General features: G+C 52.0%; 2 protein-coding genes across 3 annotated transcripts; one reads left to right on the top strand and one right to left on the bottom strand.

Moving 5' to 3' along the window:
• The first annotated feature begins 222 nt into the window (after positions 1–222).
• Positions 223–3,002, top strand: DND1 (DND microRNA-mediated repression inhibitor 1). Of its 2 annotated transcripts, XM_072826169.1 has the most exons (4): positions 223–340; positions 473–590; positions 979–1,440; positions 2,063–3,002. In XM_072826169.1, exons 1-4 carry the CDS (start codon positions 317–319, stop codon positions 2,518–2,520), a joined length of 1,062 nt encoding a protein of 353 aa, XP_072682270.1. In that variant the 5' UTR covers positions 223–316; the 3' UTR covers positions 2,521–3,002. The 2 variants fall into 2 exon arrangements, with proteins under 2 accessions (XP_072682270.1, XP_072682269.1); XM_072826168.1 differs by having other exon boundaries at positions 279–590.
• WDR55 (WD repeat domain 55) lies at positions 2,839–8,066 on the bottom strand. Its single transcript, XM_072826170.1, has 7 exons — positions 7,778–8,066; positions 4,529–4,629; positions 4,359–4,446; positions 4,089–4,268; positions 3,893–3,992; positions 3,638–3,807; positions 2,839–3,553 (listed from the first exon to the last, which is right to left on the bottom strand). The coding sequence occupies exons 1-7, from the start codon at positions 7,972–7,974 to the stop codon at positions 3,232–3,234; spliced, it is 1,158 nt and encodes a 385-aa protein (XP_072682271.1). The 5' UTR covers positions 7,975–8,066; the 3' UTR covers positions 2,839–3,231.
• Between the last annotated feature and the right edge of the window lie 1,764 nt (positions 8,067–9,830).

Below are 9,830 nucleotides of genomic sequence, written 5' to 3'. Positions count from 1 at the left end.
GAAGGGGCGGGGAGGCTCTACAGTAGACCCCACGGGCTCTTCCCCAGGGTGAAGGGTGCCCTTGAGGCTCTTGCCTCCAGCGCACATCCAAGCCCTAGGAGTTGGGGCTGGTCGCACACTCACCGGTTTAGGTTTCTAGCTTTCACCTGAAAGTCAGGTTCCCGAGGCGCACGTGCAGTGGGTACCCCCACCCCCTTGGAGGGCGGGGTCGTGCTCAGAGCCAATGAGAGCTTGCGGGGAGGAGGGGTAGGGAAGCTTCCAGAGGCCTTTGGGGAGGAGGTTATAAAGGGGGTGCCGACGGGCAGCCGTGAGAGTCATGCAGTCCAAGCGGGAGTGTGAGGTAAGTGGCTGGCAAGGGGGCTCAACAAGCGCTAGCTGCGCAGGGGGTAGTGGCTCCTTGGGCTGCAGTTGCCCAGTCGCGGTGGGGACGGGCGTGGAGATCCGCCATTCCAGCCTGCCGTTTCCCCTTCAGCTATGGTGTGAGAGGGTGAATCCTGAGAACAAGGCGGCGTTGGAGGCGTGGGTCAGGGAGACGGGCATCCGCCTGGTGCAGGTGAACGGGCAGAGGAAGTATGGCGGGCCACCCCCAGGTACGGTAGTCCCAGCTCTACGCCCGTCGGGCTCCACCAGCCTCGACGGCCCCGACCGGCACCGCCTGGGGGAGGGGCCTGCCCCAGCGCTCTGCAGTCGGAAATCCCTTACCTATCCGTCGCCCCCCCTCGGGTCAAGCAGCTGAGGAAACTTGTCTGTGGCTCTCCGCCCGCCTGCCCCCTCGAGGGTGGGAGCCAGCCTCACGGTGCACCCACCCTGCCAGCGCTGTAGTGGGCTCAGGCACCCAGTTATGCTGGCGACTCGGGGTGCGACTGCTGCACCCATTTCATAGACGTTTGCTCATAGGCCCTCTCGCGCTGGGTTCCCGGGCCCGAACCCGGAACCGTCCGGGAGGATGACGGTGCCCCTTTCCGCCCCTTCCCCCAGGCTGGGTGGGCAGCCCGCCGCCGGCCGGGTCGGAGGTGTTTATCGGGCGGCTGCCGCAGGACGTGTACGAGCACCAGCTGATCCCACTGTTCCAGCGCGTGGGCCGCCTCTACGAGTTCCGCCTGATGATGACCTTCAGCGGCCTGAACCGCGGCTTCGCCTACGCCCGCTACAGTTCGCGGCGCGGCGCCCAGGCGGCCATCGCTACGCTGCACAACCACCCGCTGCGGCCGTCCTGCCCGCTGCTCGTGTGCCGCAGCACGGAGAAGTGCGAGCTGAGCGTGGACGGGCTGCCTCCGGGCCTGAGCCGCCGCGCGCTGCTGCTCGCGCTGCAGCCCCTGGGCCCCGGCCTGCAGGAGGCGCTGCTGATGCCCAGCCCTGGGCCGGCGCCCGCGCAAATTGCGCTGCTCAAGTTCAGCTCGCACCGCGCCGCCGCCATGGCCAAAAAAGCCCTGGTGGAAGGTAAGGGGGCGGGGCTGCGGCCAAACATTATGATGCCATACTTTACCTGTCAGCATAGAAGGTAAAGCAGGATCTTAGGGTTAAGAACGCCTGAGTTTTAGACGTCATACATTTTTAATTTCCGTTGGTGCTACCCGGCACCACACATGTTGACGCTTCCCATGCATTATCTCGCAACTTACTCTCCAACATTCCAATGTTACACAGGATGATCTCCCTCTTTAGTTATGAAGAGAGGGTTTTGAGAGAAATTGATTTGCCCTAGGCAGTCTTACTGAGTCTACCTTTTATCTACTATAAACTGCCTCCCTAAGGCTGTTGTGAGAATTAGGTGGCACTTAACACATTCCCTGATTCTTGGCTAGTATTCACAGTAAAGGTAGTCACAGTAAAGGTTAGCTATTGTGATGGTCATGAGGTAGACAAAGCCTCCATCAGCCAGTACTCCCAACAAGGAAACTTAGAAGATAGCAGTTTCTTTTCAAAGAAACACTGGAAGCCTGGAGAAGTTGAACTCCAGGTCAGACCACCAGGAAATGGGAAGGCTAGAAGTTAAACAGGCAATGTAGGTTCTAAAGGGTTGGATCCAGGGCTTAGATCTCCTCTTGTCTTTCTCCTGCAGGGCAGTCACGCCTCTGTGGAGAGCAGGTGTCGGTGGAATGGCTCAAGCCAGACCTGAAGCAGCGACTCCGCCAGCAGTTCATGGGCCCCTCCCTGCAGGGCCTACAGCCAGAGGGCAGTCGACTGGCTCCCTCCAGGGACAAGCTGGAGTCCCAAGGGGCCCGGGCTACCCTGCAGCTGTTGTGCCAACAAATGAAGCTGGGTAGCCCAGTGTTCCTAACCAAGTGTTTGGGCACAGGCCCTGCAGGCTGGCACCGCTTCTGGTACCAGGTGGTGATCCCGGGACACCCGGTGCCCTTCAGCGGCCTCATCTGGGTTGTGCTGGCTCCAGAAGGGCAGGAAGGGCATGAAGTGGCTAAGGATGCTGTGTCTGCAAGGCTGCTAGAGGCACTGAGGGAGTCTGGAGCCGGCCTCTTCCGGTCTGCTGGGGCTGAGGCAGGTATGGTGGTTAAGCAGTGACCCTGTCTTCTTCACAGGCAGCCTGAACACATGGGCAGAGCCTGTGTCAGTCCCCAGCCCAGCAGGCCTGGGCAGCCACCATCTGATCTCAAGGAGGGAGACCACAGGTCCTGCCCTACCTCTGACACAGCCTCCCAGCTGGGGCAAGGCCCCAGGGCACCTGGGAAAGCTCAGGTTTGGCTAAGTGTGGGGAGGGACTTTGCTCTCCCCCTCCCAGCCCAGGGTCTGACTTGACCCTGTGGTATTCTGTAGCCATTCTCTGTGTGATACACATGCAAACACCCCTTCCTCTCCTCCCATAGCTTAACATCAATCTCGTTTTCCTGATTTGTCAATCTTTAATTTTATTTGGAGGCTGGCTGAGCCAGAGGGTCAGAATTCTGCCTTTTGTCCTCACTACTTAAGAGTCTGGTTACAGTGTATGTGTGATTTTGGGGTTTTTCTCTGCCGTTTGTATTTATATTAAACCCCTGGTTGGTGTACGCCTGTGTCCGTGCTATCTTGCCCCAGCTGTGGGCTTCTCTTACACTGGTAGAAGGAGTAGCTGCCACAGGGCAAGTACTTCCTCACATCACTGCCCTCAGTCTTGAGCCTCTGGCTATGCATCTTTGTGCACTGCGGAGTATTTTAAATTCAGAGCCTCTCTAGGTATCCAGCCCAGGATGTAAGACTTGCCCAGTGAGGTCCTATTTTGAGAGTCAACTTCTTTCCTCAATCACTGTCATCCTCACTCTCCTCCTCTTCCTTCTTAGCTGTGGATTCCTCTCCCTCTTCCCTCAGTCCTGCAAAGAAGTCCTCAGTGCTCCAAGCCTTGCTGCTTAGGGCTCGCAGTGGCCCTCCCTTCTTCTTGCGCCGGCGGTAGTCATCTACTACCACAGCCCGCAGCTGGGACATGTTCCAGAACTTGAGGCGCTGGTCATGGCCACTGCTGGCCAGGAAGTGGGTGCAGTGGGAGAGGGCCAGCTTCTCCACAGGCTCCCCAGCATGCTGGCCCACACTGCCCACCACTCGGTTCGGCAAGATATTGACAGCCCTGGGCAGAGAGAAAACAGTGTTTGGTCTTGGCTGGTTGGGTCTGTCCCTGGTGTGATCTGAGGGTGGTCCTGGCTTCTCTCACCTGATGACTCCATCAGTGGAACCAGTACACAGCAGGCTCTCCGTAACTGGAACCATGCAGTCAATAGACTCAGCTCTTAGGGCAAACCGATCACTTGTGGCCCCAAAGCCATTCCAGTTGAAGAGGTAGATGGTACCTTCACTGGAGCCACAGGCTACCTTCTTCCCATACTGTAGGAAAAGAAGGAAACTGTTTGTGGAGCCCCATCAAAATGGATCCCTAGCATATCCCCAAAACCCCAAAACCAGCTTGTACTTTCATGAGAGTGACAGAGGTCAGGTCTCCAGACTGAGGCTCTGAGAGCAGTTCAAACCGGCGTCGCCTGATGTTGAAGACACCAAGGCAGCCATCCCCACTGTAGAGAGAGCAGAGCAGCAGGCTTGACTAAAGCTCCTGTTGAAGGAGAGAGCTTTAACAGGGAAGGGAAAGGGATGCAGCTTTGAGGTTGTACCTGGCTGTAAGCAGCAGCTTCTTGGATGGGTCCAGAGCCATGTCAGCAATATATTCCTCATGCTGCCGCATATCCATTAAGGGGCCCTCCTTCCGCTGGTCCCAGAGCCGGACACCACCTGTGTCATCCCCAGTGACCAGGACATTCTCATCTACCAGCAGCAGACTGTTGATGGGGGCACTAGAGACACAAAGCTTCTTGAAGCATCTTTGTCCCAGGAGGAACCTACCACCTTACCCTTGACCTCAACACACAGTAAGTTCCCCTTACCCGTGAGCCTTGGAAATGCGTCTTTCCAGTCGGCCCTGCTCCACATCTAGTACATGGATGGCTTTGTCCTTGGAGACAGTAACAAGTTCTGGCGGGAAAGGTGCTCAGGTCATGGTGCTGCTCACTGCTCCCTTGTCACCAGATTGCCGGCTGCCTTCCCTAATACTCACTCTGTCCATCTTCAGAAAAGACTACGGCTCGGCACGATTTGAGGTGGTGACCTGAGGACCAGAGCTCCTTCGTTTCTCCCTCTTGGCAAGAGTAGGAAAAGCTAGGGGGGAGGAGGAGAGTGAATGGCTCCAGACCCTGCCAGCATGGAATATAAAGACCAACTAGGCAACCATCCACCTAACTAGGAATTGCTGCTTGTATACCACCAAACCTAAGGAACTTGCCATCCCAATTTTCCATTTTCAAATATTCCGTCTTTAACTCAAAGTACATTTGTTTAGGACTTCTTTGTGAACTGACCCCACATCACCCAGCCTGGGAAAATACTAGATCTGGACCACTATGGAGAGCATGAGATACTTGATAAAGACAGAAGAAGAACAGGGGCCCCTAGGTGGCTCAGTTGGTTAAGCATCTGCCTTTAGCTCAGGTGATGATTCCAGGGTCCTGGAATGGAGCCAGCCCCTCATTGGGCTCTCTGGTTGGGGGTGGGGGGGGCAGTCTGCTCCCTCTCCCTTTGCTACTCCCCTAGCTTGTGCTCTCTGGCTCTCAAATACAGAATCAAAAATGTTAAAAAAACAAAAAAACAGCCCCATAAATTGGAAATATAAAAATTAACAAGATGTGGCTGTTGTACTCCAGGTCTCTAGGAGCTAAAGAAAAGTTAAAACGAATTACAGCACACTGTGTCCACATGCTGAAAAGGAGGTAGAATCAAAATGGAGTTGAACAGAAAAGCACCAGCCTGGAAGTTCAGTTTTGAGGCAACTACCTGTCCAGAGTGTATCCCCAGTGCCTGCCTCAGAGCAGATCTTCAAAGGGGCCAGATGAAAAGGGCTTAGTTGCTGAGGAGTACCAGGTGAGCAGAACTGGGTCCGTTTGTTTGCTCTGTCCCAGTGCCTAGCATGAGAAAAGAGCCCTGGAAAGCTAAGGTAAAGATGTGAGTTGGGTCATGAAGAGTAAGTAGTTCACCTGGCAGATACTGGAGGCAGATATCAATGTCCCTTCTAGGGCAGACACAAGGAATGAGGGTTCCAGCTGCAGGAGAGTGAAATGGCTGAATCTGGAAAGATGGGTTGAACTGGACTTGAGACCTGATTGGCCAAGCAAAAATGAATTTAATCCTATGGGAAAAGGAACCTCTTAAGAATGGTCACGGGAGAGGTCAGAAACCCACCAAATGGGCATGGCTGGGGAGAGAGAAGGAGACAAACTGCAGTAATAGTGAGGTGCGTAAAAGTCGAGGTCCAGAGTATACACTTTTTTTTTTTTGCCATACTATACACTTGACCACTCTACAAGGTGGATATAGACAGACCTCCTTTTATTGTGCCTCACAAGTACTGCATTTATTTTTTTTTTATTTTTTTATTTTTTTACAAACTCAAGGTCTGTACTAACCCTGTCTAGAGAAAGTCTATTGGTGCCATTTTTCCAACAGCATCTGCTTACTTTGTGTGTCTGTCACAGTTTGGTAATTCTTGCAATATTTCAAACTTTTTTTTTTTTTTTTTAAGATTTATTTATTTATTTATGATAGAGAGAGAGAAAGGCAGAGACACAGGAGGAGGGAGAAGCAGGCTCCATGCCGGGAGCCCGACGTGGGACTCGATCCCGGGACTCCAGGATTGCGCCCTGGGCCAAAGGCAGGCGCTAAACCGCTGAGCCACCCAGGGATCCCCTCAAACTTTTTTATTAGGATTATCTGTCACTAGTAATTGACTCACTCGTGATGGTTAGCATTTTTTAGCAATAAGGTATTTTTCAATTAAGGTATGTATATTATTTTTTAGACATAATGCTAGTGCACGTTTAATAGACTGCAGTATAGTGTATACTTACATGCATGGGGAAACCAAAAGATTCATGTGATTTTATTGCAATAGTCTGGGCAAAACCTGCAATATCTCAGAGGTATGCCTGTGTTATTATTCCCGTTTTTGAAGACGAAAATACGGACGTTAAATTGCCCAAGGAGACTGAAGAGGTTGAGGTTTAATGTCATTAGGTAAATATGACAGCACAACTCTTCTAGTTAAAACCTTCAATGACTTTTCACTGCTTCCAGCCTACTTCTCTTATTCAAAGTCAAATATGTTTTGAGCACTTAGCCTGGTCTAGAAGCAGACATAATGGAGAATAAAACAGACTAAAGATTACAGAAAAGTGTTTTTCAAACTCTAGTTATGACCTATTAGCTGGCTGCAACTAGCATTTTAGGTCTTTGTGCCTTCAGTTAAAAATGTAATAAGCCAGAAAACATCAGGGTGCATCACACATAATATATAAAGTATTTCTGGTATGGGGTGAAGTCAAAAAATTTTGAAAAAATGTTTTAGTTGAGAGGACAGGCATTCAGATAATTAAACAAATGGATGTAGGATTACAAACCATTATGAAATTTAGGAGGGAAAATTACCTGGTGCCAGAGTAGCTAAGTCTAAAGGGTAATCTCATTTAGTCGGGAATGGAGGAGTGTAGAGATAGATCTTGAGATCTGAGGGACACTGGGTACAAGTGAGGAGAAAAACGTTTTCCAAGAGAAAGAATAACCTGCGAAAGAGCTGTGGATTTAAGGTCCACATGAAAGGTAAGAATGAATGAACACAGAAATTAAAGGGGAAAATGAGCGAGGACTGGACGTCCAAGACCCTTAAAACAAAAGTAAACTATTGAAGGGTTTTAATCAGGAAAGAGGGCACGTGGGTGGCTCGGTGGTTAAGCTCCTGCCTTTGGCTCAGGTCCTGATTCCGGGATTCTCGGATGGAGTCCCTCATTACGCTCCCGGTGAGGAAAGGAACCGGTTTCTCTCGCGGCCTATGTCTCTGCCTCTCTTTCTGTGTCTCTCATGAATAAATAAGATCTTTTAAAAAAACTTTAATCAAGAGGTGGTTGGATTTGTGTTTTTGAAAGATTAAAGCCGGCAAGAAGCAAAGCTGGCGGAGGAGGTGCGGCGTGTTCCACCCGTTTCAGGCAGGCTTTATACAGTCCGGTGAAAAATAACTGTCCTGAACGCTTTTTGTCCCGGTACTGTCTCTGGGCTTTGTCAGGACACTCCAGCCATTTTGTCTTCCTTTCAGTTGTTGCAAGAGACTGTGTGGTAACTGGTTTAAAACCAAACGTTACTGAACGAATTGGACCAGAAGTGTCTTGAAAGATTTGTCTCCCTGCACCTTTCTCTCCTCATTCCGCCTCCATCCCTATGGAGCTCCCAGATCCCGCAGTCCCGAGCCCTGCCCCACACTTACACGAACACGTCCCCGTCCACGTCCCCCGCCGCCAGGAGGTCGCGGGCCGGATGGAACGCCAGCCCGCTGGCCGGTGCTTCCAGCACGATGTCTTCCGGAGTTTCTCGGATGCGGACCGGGGCTTCCGTGGAGTCGGGGTCTTCCTCGTCGCTCCCATCCTCGGCTGGCCTCTCCTCACACGCACGACCGTGGTCCATAAGCCGGAGGAGGCCGCGCTACTCCGCACCCGAGCTGTGGGCCCAAAAACCTCCCACGGGACTGGGGGAGGGCCCGAAACGCCACTTCCGCCTGGGGGCGGAGCCGGAAGTGGCGCTGGGCCGGGAACGGGCGGGGCCGGCTGGCGAGTAGGTGTGGGTGGAGCGAATCCCCGGACCCGCCCTTTCCTGGACCAAGTAGATGTCCGTACTATCAGTGCTGTCCTTGGTCACATCACTTAAATTTGGGAACTGTAAGTCCTTTTCCCTCATCTTGATCGATGCTGACAGTGTGGTACTCCCTCCTGTGACTAGTAGGAATGATTTACTGCCCTGAGCAGAGGAGAAGGGGACCCCAGCCTTTCCTGGCTTGGTGACACCCAAAGAGCAGCCTTCAGCTTAGTCCAGAGGCAGCAAAAGCGAGAATGTGATTTGCAGAGGTCGTGGACAGTAGGCAGCCCGAGGACGCGCTTAAACTGGGGCGGTCTGTGCTCAACATCTTTGGGGAAACAGGAACAGCGCCCTGGCGGTTTCTTCACTTTGGCTGCATACCCTCAAGTGGGCCAGGCCAGCAGTGCTCAGAGCTGGCAAGGAGTTCTGAAGAGAAAAATGGGCACAACTGTCGACGTTAACATTCTGGTTACCAAAGATTCCATAAAGATGGGAGCACTCTTTGGTGGGGCAAGTAAGGACACAAGCTTCTGGGACTGAAGAGGAGCCTCACATCACTGTGTGACTAGGCCTTCTAAGACATCTTATATGCTGATGCCCAACCCGCTTAAGGAGAGGTGAAAGTGAGGCGAGGGACCTCAGAGAAGCTGTATGTCCTGTGTGAATGGAAAAGTTGCCATGTGAAGTTCGGGGTCCTTGTGACTCACCATATGACCAACCAGAGGACCTTGAGCATGTCCACCAGGCTTGGTGATATTTGCAGAAACTGACTTTATTTTTTTTTAAGTAAGATCAACACCCAGTGTGGGGCTTGAACTTACAACCCTGAGATTGAGAGTCCCATGTTCTGTCAGCAAGGCTCCCCTGCAGAAACTGATTTTAAAAGGACAGTCAACCCCCAGGTTGTTTTTAGTTGTTGTTTTAAGTAACCTCTATGCCCAATGTGGAAGAGCTTGAACTCAGGATTCAGTCATGTTCTACAGACTGAGCCAGCCACGCACCCCAACCCCCAGGTCTTAAATTTAATGACTCTCTAGGTATCTTCATCTAAGCCAGGTCTCTGTGATCTTTTTCTTAACTGGGAACACTGTCTACAACCATGAAACCAGGGTGTCCTTTACTGTCTCATATTAGGCATTCAGGGTGCTATTGCAGAGAGCGCCCCATTTCAGTCTCCTAAATGCCATGCACAAAGCTGGCTTCCTCAAACACTCTTGCCCTATCAAGCTGAAAGTGACCAAAGGCAAAGGTTAAGGGGGGCTTCTAGCTTTCCTCGTATGAGCTGATCCTACAAGTCTTAGGCTTAGGGCAGGCAGTGGCAAGTAGGGATCCAGCCAGAAAAAAACCCTTATGAGAACCAGGCCAAAGTGCTTGTGATGAATAGAAAGGAGGAAATGTTGGGGACAGAATGATTCAGAAGCCAAGGGAGGGATCCCTGGGTGGCGCAGCAGTTTGGCGCCTGCCTTTGGCCCAGGGCGCAATCCTGGAGACCTGGGATCGAATCCCACATCAGGCTCCCGGTGCATGGAGCCTGCTTCTCCCTCTGCCTATGTCTCTGCCTCTCTCTCTCTGTGACTATCATAAATGAATAAAAAATTAAAAAAAAAAAAAAAAACAGAAACAGAAGCCAAGGGATCCATCTTGGGCTTTGGCAGACATTTCAGGGTGTTGATGAGCACCAAACCTTG

Source organism: Canis lupus, chromosome 5 (assembly GCF_048164855.1).
Source record: "Canis lupus baileyi chromosome 5, mCanLup2.hap1, whole genome shotgun sequence".
NCBI lineage: Eukaryota > Metazoa > Chordata > Mammalia > Carnivora > Canidae > Canis > Canis lupus.
Note: the sequence above shows the minus strand (reverse complement) of the source record. Positions and strands in the feature narration are given on the sequence as shown.

Coding starts and splice junctions, on each gene's coding strand:
- DND1 (XM_072826168.1), top strand. CDS start 317: ATGCAGTCCAAGCGGGAGTGTGAGGTAAGTGGCTGGCAAGGGGGCTCA. Junction 591..978: donor GTATGGCGGGCCACCCCCAG/GTACGGTAGTCC, acceptor CCCTTCCCCCAG/GCTGGGTGGGCAGCCCGCCG. Junction 1,441..2,062: donor CAAAAAAGCCCTGGTGGAAG/GTAAGGGGGCGG, acceptor TTTCTCCTGCAG/GGCAGTCACGCCTCTGTGGA.
- WDR55 (XM_072826170.1), bottom strand. CDS start 7,974: ATGGACCACGGTCGTGCGTGTGAGGAGAGGCCAGCCGAGGATGGGAGC. Junction 4,269..4,358: donor CGCATTTCCAAGGCTCACGG/GTAAGGGGAACT, acceptor TTGTGTCTCTAG/TGCCCCCATCAACAGTCTGC. Junction 3,554..3,637: donor TCCACTGATGGAGTCATCAG/GTGAGAGAAGCC, acceptor CTCTCTGCCCAG/GGCTGTCAATATCTTGCCGA.